General features: G+C 36.1%; 1 protein-coding gene across 1 annotated transcript in view; it reads left to right on the forward strand.

The window, feature by feature from the left end:
- The window catches only part of LOC145693192 (sodium/hydrogen exchanger 9B2-like), a 231,434-nt gene extending 214,204 nt beyond the window's left edge, over positions 1 to 17,230 (forward strand). The window contains exon 12 of the mRNA XM_081768970.1: positions 16,647 to 17,230. Within this exon, the coding sequence (XP_081625096.1) occupies positions 16,647 to 16,892 (246 nt within the window). The 3' untranslated portion in view covers positions 16,893 to 17,230. The remainder of the gene's footprint in view (positions 1 to 16,646) is intronic.
- The last annotated feature ends 280 nt before the right edge of the window (positions 17,231 to 17,510 follow it).

Raw genomic sequence — 17,510 nt, forward strand, 5'->3', positions numbered from 1 at the left:
TGTGAATATACATTAAAAAGGAGTCAAAGAATAAATCATTTAACATTCATCATGGACTTGTAATTTCATTAGAAAAGGTGAGCATATTAGTGAATATAATTTCAGAAGATATTTTAAAGTGAAAACGATTATTGCCACTGAACCAATATAACTGAACCAGGGTTAACGACTACCTTTGGTGAGTCGTTGTAAGAGATCTATCTCTCTCTCCCATATTATTTTGCCACCAGGAATAACCAACATTATGAATTTCTGAACATAATAAATATCTTGACAAACCTTATCCAAATTTCATGTATCCTCTTAAACAATCAATTTATAATATTCAGGCCGTTTTAGCTGTAGAATACGTACTTCAAAAATTTTCAAATACAAGACAAAATATGCATCTACTATATTTTAACATAATATACATCATAGATATGTGTTTTACATTTTATATTATGTTCAATCATCCATCTGAGAGATGTAGGATGTTATCTGTTATTTGATCAACCTGGTGTCTACATATTGAAGATGTCTTCTGTATAACCGGTACTGCTGCCATTGCTAATGATTAAAATGAAGGAAAAAATAAATATTAGACAATTATATGATGCACTAAAGCAAAATAATGTAAACATAGGAAATATAAGCATTGCTACGAAGAAACATGGAACGGAAATGAAGTGAATGTATAACTACGGAAGTTTAAATGATATAAAATAATTTAAATAGTAATAAAAAAATATAAAATAAGTTTGATAATAATAATAATAATATCTAATGTAAAAAAAAAATAAATAAATGTGGTACTTACCGACAACAGGGCATCATCATAATCATCTATAACGAAGATATCCAGAAACTCTAAAAATAACTATTTAGACTAGAACAACAATAAAATATAGAATATCAGCTAAAATATGTAAACACAAGTATATCTATGTATGAAGTTTTACTATTTATCTTACGCCTAACATTTCCAAAATAGTACTCTGAATTAAATACAATACTTACCTGTTAACAAATGGTCTTCAATATTACGATGTTATGACAAGTATTATGTTATGTATGATTTGTGGTATTCTCGGGTTTCGATACCAATCAGAATACAAAATGTAAATTGAAGAATTGTATACTCGAACTTTCATTTGTATATTCCTAGAAAGTCATGATTAAAGGTTTTCTGTATTTATTAATTATTTAGATCTGTATTTTTTTTTAAATTATGAAAATACGTGAGGATTACACATAAGTCTCACCTCGCGTTGTGATTTGTATTTTTGCTTCCATGTACTCACATCATTACCGCGAACCAAGAATTTTCCCCATTTTAGGAAAATGGGGTGGCGTATCCACTGGGCCACAGATGCTCACTTCTTCGCGGATGGAGACTAAGCCCGAAGAACGACACTGCATCTTCAATTTTGACATTTGCGCATACCTGCGATATCGGCAGCTGAAGGTTAAATACTTGTGATTGGGTTGCAAATATGATGGATCCAGAAAACACCATACGGATTGACGCGCGTCTGCACCACACAAGTAAGACATCGGATGCTTGCCAGAGCAGGAGTATTACAGTATGTCAGATGTGTGTAAAGAACATGAAGAATTGCAACGAAACTTTGAGTAGGGATAATACGCAAAAAATAAGTAAATACGTTTTTTATTTTCTGCGGAAGAACGGTTTTAGGGGCAAAAGCCCCCATCCAAAAGTTTGAAACTTGAGGCCCGAAAGGTCACAAGAAATGAACCAAAGTGAATGAAATTGTGCAGAGATATTGTAGACATAAAATGAGGGAATATTGGTTTCGTATTTTCCTGAAAAAAAAAAAAAGGTTTGGGTGGGACACAGACCACTACAAAACTTTGATCGTGAAATATTAAAAGTGCTAATAAAAGCATGTCAGAAGTGCTTAAAGAACATGAAAAATTGGAACGACACATTGTGTAGGAACAATACGCAAAAACTAAACGAATGCGAGTTTATTTTCTGAAGAAAAACGGTTTTAAGGGACAAAATCCCCCACCCAAATTTTAAAATTTGAGGCCTGAAAGGCAAGAAGAAATCTTTGAGATTTACGTCCCACGGTTATGCCGGTTAGGCTAAAGGAGACGGTGATGATTAGAGATGAGTGAAATGGTGGAATGAAGAAAGTGGGAGGAAGCGGGAGAACCCCGAGAAAACCCACGAGCACGGTGTTTGTCCACCACAAAGTTCACTTGGCGGGGGCTGGGATCGAACCCGGGACCCCAAGCACCAGAGGTGAACGCTCTACCACTGAGCCACCGCTCAATTATTTCTACATGTCACAAATTTCACACACTCCTTCATTGTGTTAATGAGGGCTTAACTTACATGGCATCGGAAGTGCCACTCTTTATCTAAGAGACCTCCAAAATTATAGATTCGACACTAATGTAGGTCTTTTTTTATAATTTTGATGTCAGCCCCTTTCATTCCTCCTAGGACAGCAAACGGATACTGCCACCGCTAGGACTAAATTTGGTCTTAAATGGCATTAAAATTTCTACCAATCAGGGCCGGCGCGAGGGGGGGTCGAGCCGTGCCACCGCCCAGGGCGGCACGTCTAGTGGGCGGCAAAATTTGAAAAAGAAAATAATACTATTAAAATATAAGGCTTCGTAATAGTCCCACATGGAAAAATAAAATTGTGTTCCCTGAGAATGTAATTAAACTTACTTCACTCACATCCAGGAAAATACTCACTCAGGAAATTCAGAGCATTCTCCCTCATTTCCAATTATCAAACTACTAGCCACAGGTATCTCGTTCAAGATTTCCCTTGCAGCGGCGTAGATAAGATTTTCAGCTAGGGTGGATAAGATTGTCAAGTGCCTTTTATATTTTTCTATTCAGCAATATTCTAACGCTCCACTCCAAGTACGCAAAATGTACACTCCCATTTGAGACAGGCCGTTCTAGCCTACAGCACCTAGAGACATTTAGGTTCTAGAAGCGAGTTTTTAACCAATTTACAAATTGTTCATTATCGTATCTTATCAACAATGTTATATATATAAAATGTTTTTTTATATCTAAGCAATACAGGTTTGACAGCGTCATGGCCGAACACATTAAAAGAACAATGGGAGGACAAAATAAATACCACCATTGGTAAGGAAAAGATATCCAAAAAAATTTTATTCCAATTCTTAGTAAGTAAATTGAAAGTAAAATACTGTTTATGTTAAGAGCTGCAACATATTATATTATAATGCTAGACAATACACCAGATATTTCTGGTACAGAGCAAAGGATTGTTCGTTTTGTACAAATTACATACAGTAATGGAGAATGGCTTGTAAAAATTTGTGAACACTTTCTTGGTTTCGTACCAGGAAAAGACATCACTGGTCTAGAACTAACAGAAGTAATAATTAAACAGCTAAAAGAAATGAACTTCTATCGAAGACATGAAGGGCCAAAGATGTGACAATAGTTCCAATATGAAAAGCAAAAATAAATTCCCAAGCCTTCTATGTTCCTTTACTAAGCTTTGTCGTTAACAATGCGGTCACAACATCTCAGTCCACCGTTTTATTTTTTTGTATAGTTTTAAAAAAGTTTATGACTTTTTCTTGCGTCAGTTCAACGTTGGGAACATGTTAAAGGAACATATTAGCAGCTTCACTTTAAAACCATTCAGCACCACAAGATGGGAGAGCCGAGTTGATGCTCTGACTCCACTTAGATATCAAATAGAGGTTTATGATACATTAGTTTAAATAAGTATCGACAATAGAATAAATAGAATGAGTTTAAATAAGTATCGACAATAGAATAAATAGAATGATCGCCCATGATGCTCTGTGTATAGCAAACCAACTGCGTGGCTTTACTTACTTTTGCTCACTCGTTATCTGGTATGACTTTTCACTCCACATAAACATAGTAAACAAAAGTATCCATGTGTTGGGTGCAGTCGCGTTTCTTCAAAATATATCTAAGTGCTTTGGGAGAAGCAGAAATTATGCAAAGTTCAACTTTACTTAGTTGATGCGATGGAGTTGGCATCAGCAGTAGATATGGATGACCCACGGATAGGTAATGCAGTGCAAGCTCGAAGTCGAAAGATGAAGAGACGATTTCAGTACGAGTCAGAGGATGAAGCTATTGAAGATCCGCATAACAAAATACAAGATCGATTTTTATTACAAACTTCTAGACGTGATTGTGAAAGCTTTAAGAGAAAGGTTTGAACAACTTAAACATCACTGCGAGTATTTCGATTTTCTTTACGATATAAGTAATCTGAACGATATGCCACCTGAACTTTTGTCTGAAAAGTGCCTGCACTTTAATACGCTAAGAATCAAAAGATATTAACCCCAGTGATTTGAAAGACGAACTGAAACTATTAATCGCTATAATGAAGCCTAAAAGTTCACCAAAAGATACTAAAATTAGGCCTAATTAAGGAATATGACTTTGCTCCCTATGTCAGTGTTGCAGTTATGATTTTGTTTACCTTACCAGTAATCGTGGCAAGTTGAGAAAGAAATTTTTCGAAACTTACTCTAAGCTTATTAAAAACTATCTACGTTCTTCCATATCTCAAACACGTTTAATCTAGTGATAGTTAATCACGTTTGGTCTAGTTAAACAATCACGTTTGGTCTAGTGATAATATCAATGGAACATTAATTGGCTGAAACATTGGACTACGTGAAAGAGATAAAGGAATTTGCTCATATCAAAGCAAGAAAAGTTTTTTTTTAATTAAAGTATGTTAAATTTGTGTACTTCTATTGTGTTTTAGTACATAATAAGTCTTAAACTAATTACTTACTTTTGCCGTAATATTTGATTCACTATATTATCTTTTTGCCCCATACTATATTGGAAACATCTTTTGATATAAAATAAACTTAAAAATTAAAATTCTTAGTCGGACTAAAGCATATATTTAAAAAAAAATCAGTATGCCCTGCTGTATATCACGTACAGCGAAATCAAGCATACTGAATATTGTGACATGTGTATGGAGTCGTTTAAATATTACGTAAGCACTCGAGAGAGGTAGTTCAATTTTTTGTTTAATTTTCCTTTTCATTTGTGTTTTTAAATATGGTATCTTACTTTTCTTAATACCTGAACGTTTTCTGTCAAAATAAGGTTTGCGGATTAAAGGGGCGGCATTTGAAAGTACCGCCCAGGGCGGCAAAACTGCTAGCGCCGGCCCTGCTACCAATTAATTTAGCGAACAGTGCTGCATTTAGAAGCTCGGCGTCCCTACGCACTTTTGCTCTCGGCGCCCCCAATAACTACATATTTCTCCGCCCCTTGATCCCTAACTTACAAATAAAACTTAATTCGAATATGCTTAATTAGTGAATTTAGTGCAGTTAAATACCACTCACTAGATGCTACAGCTACAACTACGTAACAAAAAATAAATGGGAAACATGTTCTGAATTATTTTAAGATTTCTTACGCTATCATTAAATATATTAGAATAGTAAAAGAGGATTGCTTATGAAATAGTATATTTGCTCTCGATTTTTTTAACTTTTTCATACGAAGAAAATTAAAATTTTAAACTTTGCGCTCTTCAAATATGTTGCCCTCTAGGCACGGGCCTAGTTGGACTAATGGGAAATGCGGCACTGAAAACTTACGCTTCGGCTCTAATATCGTTTTTTTTTTTTTTTTTTTTTTTTGTCGCTGCGTAACCACCCTGGGTGCTAATGGGAGCTTAATTGGACTTGAATTGAAAGTAGAACTGTTTACCTAAGCGACCACGAAACTATGGATTCGATACTAATATCGATCCTTTTCTAGCATTTTTGATATGTATCCCGACAGTACTCTTTCCCAGATTGTAAGAAATATGGTTAAAATTGCTCTAGACATATCAGAATTATGTCGAAACACACACATACATCCACTTTCATATATATAAATACAGAGTGAGCGAGCGAGAAAGTGAGAGAGAGCGACCAAAGGCATCACCACTTCCACATTGCAAAAGCATATATCAGGTATTGAATTGAAAATCTAGCTATGTAAAGACCTTCTGCTGTGGCATGCTTCATAAGGACAATTCCAGTCTGCTCACGTGACCTTTGGGGTTCATGAATTTCTTGCGAGCGTTCCGACTTTGGATTCTCTGTTTATACCCTCTTTTAATGCCTCGGATATTTTTTCAAGAATATCAATGACATGCTGTAATACGAATGTTGAGAAGTAACCTCTATATGACAAATAGCTGCAAATAAATACACTACATAATTTATTTATTGCGATGATATTATTTTCTTAATTTGAATTTAACATTCACATATATCATAGAATACCAACGTACTGTGAACACCTGTTATATTTTAAACATAATAATCACTATGTTCTGCAATGATTATGTTATATATATACAACTGACGTATTTTAATGTAATTATTTTATATAATTTTTCATGCATTGCGGAAAATAGAATTTCATAAAAAAAAACTTTGACTCAGATGTGAATCGAACCCTCAACCTTAAGATTTGAAATCCAACGGCGTACCAGTGAGCTAACACACGCGCTCTTCGAAGAATACTTCTAGCGATATATAGCTGTATTTAAGATAATAATTACATCCATATCCACTGCAAACGCTGTTTTTGTTCTACTTTAACTTTTATTTTAGTACCCAGGAGAGAATAATATTCTACGTCTTAACTTTCACCATTCTTTTACATATGGAAAGATTCGTTTACGTATCTAAATATTCCATTAAGTATGGAGAGCAAAATGACAAACAAGCATGAGCTGACATTAATACAAAGTTTCGAAATATTGTATCATTAAGTATTTCAATCAATGTTGCTTTTTTATATATAATTGGTAACAAGTCTTATTATATTTAAAAGAAGAAAAACAGATCTGCAAGATTTTTCCCGATTGCAAAGGTTGGCTTCGAGGTTCGAACCTGGTTTACTTTTTCCCGAAGATACCCGAAGTTGGACTTAGAAAATTTTTGCCTCGAAACAGCAATAAAGAATGCGCTCAACCTTTTTGAGACAAGGTGTACATGTTATGTGTTGACCTAGTCAAGTGAATTTATGTATTTTACGGTCTTAAAAAGTATATTTAAGACATATCAAGCAATAAAGGTGAGACTAATAATCTTTGAATATCTGAGTTGATTTTTGCATAAAGAAAAGTAATTATCGCTTCGTAACTTATATTTTACAAGACGAACCAGGTTGACGACGCTTTTCTATAGAGTCGTTATAGTTTTCGATACATTTTTGTTATAAATTTATTATTCGATCAAGTAATCAGTAAATCTTAAATATATATATATATAAATCATTCTCGAAAATGAACTTTAGCCTAGGGTGCTTAAACTGTTCAAATATTTATAAAAGAATATTTTTATCACGTACAAGTAGCAAAAGTGTCATCAACATCATGATAATATCTAATATACTTAAATGTATTCTGTTGTAAAATAGACATTTCTATCTGATTTAAAACAATATTGGTTAGGATCGAAAATGGTGTGTTCCCTATGGCTAGACCGTTATTTTAGGAAAAGTAATGGTTTTCAAATTGAAATGCATTGGTTGTTAAACAGACCTCAAGCAGTTGTAATGGAAAATGAGTTTCATAAGCAGATGCACCATTTTAAAATAACCAAGATCGTGTACTGTTGATAGTAAGTTTCAACGATATAGACGGATACATTTCAACAACGTCTATGGATGCAAGCAAAATAACATTAGCAATTACAAATGATGACAACTGTTGTTTAACGTCATTTTTTTTTTTTTTTTTACAACATATTTGAAACCACTGTTGCAGTCATTAAGTTTTTTGTATAATCATTTGGATTGTAAGTAAGATAGATGGTTGAAACCTGATATGATTGGACGAAGGGGATTGGCTTGTACACTTTCATAAGGCCGTAAACAATGAGGAGGCAAGATGCATGTATTTTTATTATGTTTTTCAGTCAGCCAACAGTGGAGAAGAGTCAATTATCAACAGTACCATTTTTATGACCTGTGGCAATGAATTGCGCGAATGTGAAACAAAATTGCATGTCTCAATTATTTTTAAAATGTCGGAAGGGTATCTTTGTTTCGACATAATTATATGAAAGAATATTCGAACTTATTCTTGTCAAGTATAACATATCTACTTCCAGTATTCCCCAAAAGTTTAAAAAAGCATCTTACCGGCTTTAAAAGTTATTTTGCTGACCTATCAAATAAGTCAGGTACTTATCGTGCTCAGTGTGAATGTAACTCTTCATATATAGGTCAAAACAAACGCAATGTTAGCACCCGCATTAAATAACACATTTGACGATCAAAAAAGTCACTTCACCTAAGGGTGAAGAGGGTATATCGGAATTGTCACTTCACCTAAAACAATATAAGCATAATATAAAACATGTTAATATGACAGATTTAGGAAAACAAACAAACAAACAAACAAAAGAAAATTAAAAAAACATTCTTTATTCATAAATGTAAAATGGCTTTAAGTCTAGATTCTGGTAACATTGATAAATTCTGGTTAACTACCTTTGGTACCTAACAGTGTTGGGCAAAATCAATTGAAATCAATTGCAATTGATCAATCAATTGAAAGTAATTGCTTTGAAAATCAATTGCAATTGATTTCAATTGCAATTGATTTCAATTTGTAATTGACAATTAATTCAATTGCAATTGAATTCAATCATAAAATTTGCAATTAAATTTTCGTCAATTGTTAATTGTTAATTGGTCACCAGGCAATTGAAACTTTTAATTGTTAATTGTCAATTGCAAAGGGTGCAATTGAAACATTTAATTGTTAATTGCAATTGACAATTGAAACTTGTAATTGTTAATTGTAATTGTTAATTGCAATTGAAATCAGCAATTAAAACTGAAGATAAGAAGATGTGTGTGTATTGTGTTGTCCACTTGTTACTGTTTTACATATTTCAAATAAGGTACTTATAAGAAATGCTGGATACCTACCATCCTTTCCTTCCCCCCCCCCCCATGGGAAGAAAGCCGGGAAACTAAGTATTTTTTAAAATATATTATGTTTATGGTTCTATCCCCCTCGAAAGAACTCTATATGCCCGTCATGCATACAATAGGAATGGGCACCAACGAGTTCGAGCGAGTTTTCTTTAAAACTCGACTCGACTCGAAGCAGACATCTTTGAGCTCGACTTGAGATATCGGCTTGAAAAATTTCCCCCAACTCGACTCGAATTCGGATCGAGTTCCCAGTCGAGTCGAGCCAATTCGAGTTAAATTCTTTGTGTTACTATCTTCAAGTATCATACATAGACAATATAATTATCAATGATACTACTACTACTACTACAATTAATTATCATTATAACACCGTGTACCTGTATAAACATGGAATATAGGCGGTTTGTATCGGAATACTAAAAATTAGTTGACTGTCGATCTCGGTCGTCAAGAAATCTTCAGGAGGTAAGGACATCGGTCACGAGGTTCTTGGTTTGAGTTCAGGAGGAGCAAGTATTCGGGCTCGAGCCAAAAATTATTAAGAGTTATGGGACTCCAGCCAAATATGTTCAAAACTGCTCAACCCGGGTTTAGGGTTGTCAACAGCTCAAGCGGCTTGCTCACAGCTTATTCACTTATCGAACCGAACCGAGAAGTGAGCCGAGCCAACAGCTCATCCAACCGAGCCAGCTCGAGCCGATGCTCACACGAGCCGAGCCGAACCGAGCTGATTGCTTACCCCAACCGAGCCGGTTCGAGCCATCGGCTCAGTTAAGCTGACTCGAACCCAGCCTATGGACTCGTTTCAACGGAGCCGGTTCAAGCCATTGGCTCAATTGAGCCCAGTCGATGGGCAATCCCAACCAAGCCAGTTCAAGCTGTACGCTCAGTTGAACCGATCCGAGTCGGTTGACATCACTATTCCGGTTGGGCGTCTACTTTGGCTAAAAAATTGGACCGTGCAGTTCTCAGCCTTGATGGTAAGAATTACAAAAAATGATATGAAATCTTTAGTTTTACGTCCCATGATTATGCCGGTTAGGCTAAAGGAGACGGAGATGATAGGAAATGAATGAAATGAAGAAAGTGGGAGGAAACGGGAGAACCCCGAGAAAATCCACGAGCACGTTGTTTGTCCACCACAAAGTACAAACTGCGCGAGCTGGGATCGAACCAGGGACCTCAAGCACCGGAGGTGAACGCTCTACCACTGACCCACCGCGCCAACTGGTAAGAACTACAGTATATACTTATATTGGTGCTCACGGCGTCATTAACTTGTTCCACCACCAACGAATTTCAAGGTACTTTGTTTTGCATCTTTTGTGCGTGTTTTGTGTCGCTTTATGCGCCTATACCCACATTTTGTGCATCACCGGAAGTGGGTCAAAATGGGCCTACAAATATGGCGGAACAAGTTATTGCTCTTCCGCCACCAATGAATTTCGAGATCGTTTCCTTCACATCGTTTTGTGCCGTTTTGTGCGTCTACTTCCGTTTTGTACGTCGTGGGATGTGGGTTAAAATGAGTCCCCAAGGTGGGACGAAAACGATCAAGAGTTCCGCCACTATTAAATCTCGAGGTCGTTAATTTCACATCGCGTACCCTTTTGTACGTCTATTTCAACGTTTTGTGCGTCACTGGAAGATGGTCAAAATGGGCCTCGAAGGTGGGACGAAAATGACTCACTGCTCCGCCACTACCGAATTTCGAGGTCCTTCCTTTCGTATCGACTACTGAATTTTCGTGTTGTTTCGTGCCCCCATTTCCACGTTTCGTGCGTCACCAGAAGTGGGTCAAAATGGGCTTCCAAGATAGGACGAAAATGACCCACTGTTCCGCCACTATCGAATTTCGAGTTCGTTAATTTCACATCGCGTACCCTTTTGTGCGCCTATTTCGACGTTTTGTGCGTCACTGGAAGACGGTCAAAATGGGTCTCGAAGGTGGGATGAAAATGACCAAGAGTTCCGCCACTACTGAATTTCGATATCCTTCCTTTTGCATCGACTAGTGGATTTTCGTGCCGTTTCGTGCCCTTATTTCCACGTTTTATGCGTCACCTGAAGTGGGTCAAAATGGGCTTCCAAGATGGGACGAAAATGACCAAGAGTTCCGCTACTATCGAATTTCGAGGTCGTTAATTTCACATCGCATACCCTTTTGTGCGCGTATTTCGACGTTTTGTGCGTCACTGGAAGACGGTCAAAATGGGCCTCGAAGGTGGGACGAAAATGACCCACTGCTCCGCCACTATACCTACCGAATTTCGTGGTCCTTCTTTTCGCGTCGACTAGTGAATGTTTCGTGCCCTTATTTTCACGTTTTGCGCGTTACCAGAAGTGTGTGAAAATGAACCTCCAAAGCGTGACCAAAATGACCCATTGTTCCGACACTGTCGAATTTCTAGGTCGTTTCCTTCGCATCGTTTAGTGATTATTTTTTAAAAAGTTTTCTGTGCCTACTTCCTCGTCTTGTGCATCACCAGAAGTGAGTGAAACGGGCCTTTAAAGTGGGAGTTAAATGGCTCACTATTCCGCCACTATCGAATTTCGGGGTTGGTTCTTTCGCATCATTTAGTGTGTATTTTGTACCGTTCTGTTCGCCTACTTCCACGTTTTGAACATCACCAGAAATGCGTCAAAATGGTCCATCAATGTGTGAGAAAATAGAGCCATTGTTCCGCCACTATCGAATTTGGGGGGTCGTTTCTTTCGCATCGTACAGTGCCTGCTTTGTACCGTTTTGTGCTCCTATTTCCACTTTAGTGCTTCTATTTCCACTTTAGTGCGACAACAAAAATGGGTCAAAATGGCCTACAAGTATAGCGGAATAACTTAATGCTGTTCCGTCACCATCAAATGAGGTCGTTTCCTTCACATTTTTTATACATGATTTGTGTCGCTTTGTGCATCAGTGGGAGAGGGTCAAAATGGACTTTGAAAGTGGAATGAATACGTCTTTCTCTGCCATATTTGTAGGTCGCCTTTGACCCACTTTCGTTGGCCTACAAAACGTGAAAGTATGCGTAGAAACGGTATAAATATGCACTAAACAATGCGAAAACAGCGACCTTGAAATTCGATACTGGTGGGAGAGTGGATCAGTTTTCTTCCCACATTGAATGCCCATTGTGACCCACTACCATTGAATCACAAAACGTGGAAATAGGCTTACAAAACGGTAGAAAACACGCACAAGACGATGTGAAGGAAACGACCTCGAAATCGTTCCTGACGGAACAGCATTAACTTGTTCCGCCATATTTGTGTTTTCATTGGCAAGGCCGATGGGGGCTGAATTTGAACGTAAACACTATCGGGGGTGTCACTATAGATCTGAGCAACCCCGATAAATATGGATTCGACACAAATTCTAGTACTTTTACATGTCCCGGTGAACGCCCCCTCAGACCCCCTTGGTTCGTATTGTGAAAAAATCTCCTCTGGCCCCCACCAACCCCCAACTAATACCGCGAAAACTATGAATGTGACACTAACATCTGCCATTTTCTACTACTTTTTACATATGCCGGTAAAAGTCCCTATAATCCTCTGGTTCCAATTTTGAAAAAAAAAAAAAATGCCTCTGGCCCGCAGCCGATGGGGGCTGTATTTGGAAGTCGGAAGTCAATGCCTGTGGAAGTATCACCATTCATCTCAGCGACAGCAAAAACTATGGATTTGACACTAATATCGGTCTCTTTCCATTATTTTTACATGTCTCGCAATTCCCCACCCCGGCCCGCATACAATGGTGGCTCAATTTGAAAATCATCGCTAATGAAAGTATCACCATTGATCTCAGCCACCGCGAAAACTACGGATTTGACATCGGTCATTATGGATTATTTTTACATGTCTCGTGATTCCCGTTATAATGCCCCCGTTTCTTATCTGATGGGGGTTAAATGTGAAAGTAAACGCGGTCTTGAGTTTCACTAATGAGCTCAGCTACCCCGAAAACTATGAATTTGACATTAATATCGGTAATTTTCGATTATTTTTTTTTACATGTCTCGGAATTTCCCCCCCCCCCCCGTTGACCCACGGCCCGTAGCTGGATACGGTGAATTTGGAAGTTAATGCGATCGGAGTTTCACCATTGATCTCAGCGACCGCGAAAACTATGAAATCGACACTGATATCCGTCATTTTCTACTACTTTTACATGTCCCGGTAAACGCCCCCCTGAGACCCCCTGGTTCGAATTTTTTCGAAAAAGCTTTGCCTTGGTGTGGGACCTGGAACAAGGTATCTTTGACCAAAATTTGGTAACTCTCGGTCGACTTGTCTGGTCCCCAGGCCGGTACCGGTAAACGTCCCCTGGAGACCCCCTAGTAAGGAATTTTAAAAAAAGCTCTTCGTCTTGGTCTGGGGCCTAGACCAAGCTACCCGTGACCAAATTTTGAAAAGTTTCGGTCCACTCGTCTCGTCCATAGGTCGCATAAAGATAGACAGATAGACACACGAACAAACTCTATTTTATTTATATTAGAAAGGTGAGATCCGCCGTTATTGTATTAGTGCGGTGCTTGAGCTATTGATCGTAAAAATTCAAACTCCGATGAGTGATAATTTTATAGGCTTGTTTTATTACAAGCTTAAACTCTTTAGTCAGTAGAGAAAAGGGCGTGAATCATAGGTCAGAGTTGATGACAATGGGTTTTGGTGGTTCTGTGGGTCGCAGTGGGTAAGAGTGGTTTATTGTGGGTGGTGGGTCAGAGTGGGTCACGACGGGTGGTGGTCAATTGGTCGTGGCTAAAGTTTTCATTGCCCCACGCCCTCTCTGAACTACAGTGTTGAAAATTAATCAGTGAAAATCAATTGCAATTGATCAATCAATTGAAAGTAATTGCTGTGGAAATCAATTGCCAATTAATTTCAATTGCAATTGAATTCTGTAATTCAATTGCAATTACTTTCAATCAATTGATCAATTGCAATTGATTCTCCTTTTTTAATGGCCAACTGCAATTAACAATTAACCATTACTTATTTCAATTGTTAATTGCAATTAACAATTAAATTTACAGATTAATTGTTAATTGTTAATTCAATTGAAATTTGCCCAACACTGGTACCTAACTACTGACTTTGGATCTGGCAACAGTGACGTAGCATAGACACCCCGCTTCTTCCAATTCAACTTTTTTTCTTTCGACCACTATGCTTTGTTCCTTGTTTTTAATACCCATTTCTTACGTTATATTTATTTTCGTGGTATGTATTCCTTTTTCCATACCATACTTTTCTAATCCATTTTTGTCCTTGTTATCATACTATTTAAGACGGAACTAGTTTGTTGTTCCGTCGTTTGGAGAATATTCCACTGGAGGATATATTGAATATAAACTAATTACACAGGATGAGGATCCTGTGAGGATCCTGTATGACATAGTGTCTGATGAAGCCAAAGAGTTAGTTGGCGAAACTGTAACACGTGTTGAATTTTAATGAAAATATATAGTTTTGCTCAGCAAATAATTAGCTTATATTTAATTATAACAAAGCAAAGCTTCTATTTATGGGAAATATCACAGGATATATTGATAAGTAACCAATTTTTTGTTTATTTGAATCATCCTCTCATGCACTTACATCATTTTAGTTTTAATTTTGATATGATATTGTGGTAAGTAGACACTACAAAGTTCCTCGTCCTAGCATTACATTACTTAATATACAGAGTGGACCATTTATCTTGATACGTCTTTTAACTTAATAGACAAAATACGCTTAAATTTTGCACCATGCAAATATCGGCAGGGAATATTGTTTAACATACTCTGTGATACCGCAGGTTAACAGTGTTTTCAATTTAACATAAAGTTATGTTAATTACGTTTTTCAAATGGCAAATTTCGATGAAGGTGAGTTTTGTGATGATGGTTTTAGTGAAAAGTGTTCTGATTCTTTCTTTCTTATTTTATAAATAAATACTTTTTATATCATACAAATTAATACTTATATCTAAAATTTATTTATCTCTCTCAAAATAATAATAATAATAATAATAATAATAATAATAATAATAATAATAATAATAATAATAATAATAATAATAATAATAATAATAATAATAAATGTTTATTCTATAAATATCGATTTCTATTAGATGACTACGATCAACTATCGTACGCTGGTCAGAAATAAACTTCTTTGACCTAGACTTTCTACGGCAGCGAATGTGTTAAACTCTCAAACTGATTCAAGTACGGAACACCCACTTGATCTAAATTATAGGCAGGATGATTCTGGCTGGACTTAATTTGACGTATGAGTATAATATAGTGTGACCAGATATCTCATTTTTGACGGGGTTATCATTTTTTTGTTCTTTGTTTTAAAAAAAAGTCGTCTGATGTCCTGAGAAAATTACGAACGGGGCGCAATGTCCCGGTTTCTTATATATAAAAAAAGCATCTCGTTTTTGGCTTGTAGTTACGCTGTATAATTTTTACGTATTCTTGAATCTTATAGTTCAGTCTTCATAGTCTTTGTCAATTACTTTGGTATTTTTTGAACAGATGACTCCGTAGTAAACTCTATATTTCAATGTTCGATAATCTTCCGTTGGTCGACAATCGAAGATTACTCGTTGATTTCCTAAATGGATTGCCAAATTATGTCAGGTTGCTGAATATCTCGTTTTCATATTTTCTAAATCTGATTAACTTACTTTAAAGATTTGGCGTATTGTGGGTAGATAGGAAGAAAGAATCTGAAATGTTTTCTTTTGAATATCATCCAATAGAAATTAGTTAACGATAACTCCAATAACTGGCCTCAAATCTGGATAGGGGAGATTTAGATAGAAAGGATTGTCGAAAACTTAGTATCCTTTAGAAAGAAGGCTTTACATATGCATAAAATTAGCAAGAATTTATAAGATTCTGGAGATTACATACTGAACTGATAGGATGCATACAGTATTTAAGTATAATCGGTACGTGTTTATTAAGGAATTTTTTACGTTGATTCCTAGACTTATATTTGATTGGTTCTTCATCCCTAAGTTTGTAACCAAAGACGTAAACAAGAGGTCATACACTGATATGAAGTACAGCAATCCTTCAGGTGGTTTTTCGAGTGAAATTCAGAGCGTTGTTCACTGTCAACGAAGTATAATAATGGTTACTCTAGAGACAGAAAGTTACCGTTAATGTGAGTCCACGAATAAACGTGAAATATTTCTTAGTAGATACATACCGAGGACGATGACCAGCACTCGTTGAAACCTATACGAATAATTAATAATGCGGGTGCTTGAGTGAGTTTAAGGTTATCCTTTAATCATTAAGACTTTGGAGATTTAACAGTATCCAGAAGGTAATAGAGCAGAGCAGTAGATAGAAGATGTGGATAAAAACTTATAAATATAGCTTGCCTAAACAACTTTTCTTGTTTTTTCTTTCCCACTTTTTCTTAACCTATTTATTACTTTTACCCTAGCATCTCAATTGAAGATTAAAACACCATAGAACAGAAAAGATAATATCGTAGCTTATTGGTATATCTTATACTGACTCAAAAATAATTGGAAATTAGCTTAATTTATCGTAATTTACCAGTATATAATTATAGCATTGTTATAACATAGTATTACTTAAGTATTTTGTAAACTATGCATAATACAATACAGTTTTATTTATTTAATTTACAGGCTGCTCTGGGTCCTGTTGCATTGGACATTGCAAGAGAGCAAAGTGCTTCTAGCGAAACATTAACAATTGCTTCACACTTGTTAACAGTGGCTGTGTTATCCATCCTCATAACTGCCCCTATTGGCTCCATAGCAATCAGTTTAGTAGGTCCACGGCTGTTGAAATCTTCAGCATCAATCGCTAATGGATGGCAGGAAAGTGCAAGACCTTCACAAAGAGAACCTTCAAGTGAAGATGCAGTGTGACGTTGGCATTCTCGGATTGTTGCCACTCTCGGACATGGCTAGCAAAAAGTCACCAACGACAAATCCCTCCTTATTTGAAGTTCATATTAACAAACTAATAAAAATGCGTTAAAATATATATATAGAGACATCAGTACTTATACGTACATCTTGCTATGCACAGGTAACACTCGTTAGCTGATATTGCCAAAATTACTAACTGGTTATTTAGTTAAATACTTAGTGGTAAAAAATGGTTTTTCGTTTTTAAATATACATATATGTGCGTGACTTCATTTTAATTTTTATCTGGCTGAATTGACCCACAAATTTAGTTTCATTCCTTAGTAACTTCGACATAGTACTCACAGAAATTTCCAATAATAATAATAATAATAATAATAATAATAATAATAATAATAATAATAATAATAATAACAATAATAATAATAATAATAATAATAATATTAAAAAACTATCCAATGACCCAGAAATTATCCATTTGAATCACGTAAAATTTTCCGTATTTTGAATTAAAAAAAATAGAGGTCAAAAACCTCTCTTAGATCTCATTTTGGGTTACACACGTATATATACTAGACTTGAATGTAAACAAAAGTCAGAAGCAACGGGTTTTAA

This window comes from Thermobia domestica, chromosome 8 (genome assembly GCF_964235325.1).
Source record: "Thermobia domestica chromosome 8, izTheDome1.hap1.1, whole genome shotgun sequence".
NCBI classification, from domain to species: domain Eukaryota; kingdom Metazoa; phylum Arthropoda; class Insecta; order Zygentoma; family Lepismatidae; genus Thermobia; species Thermobia domestica.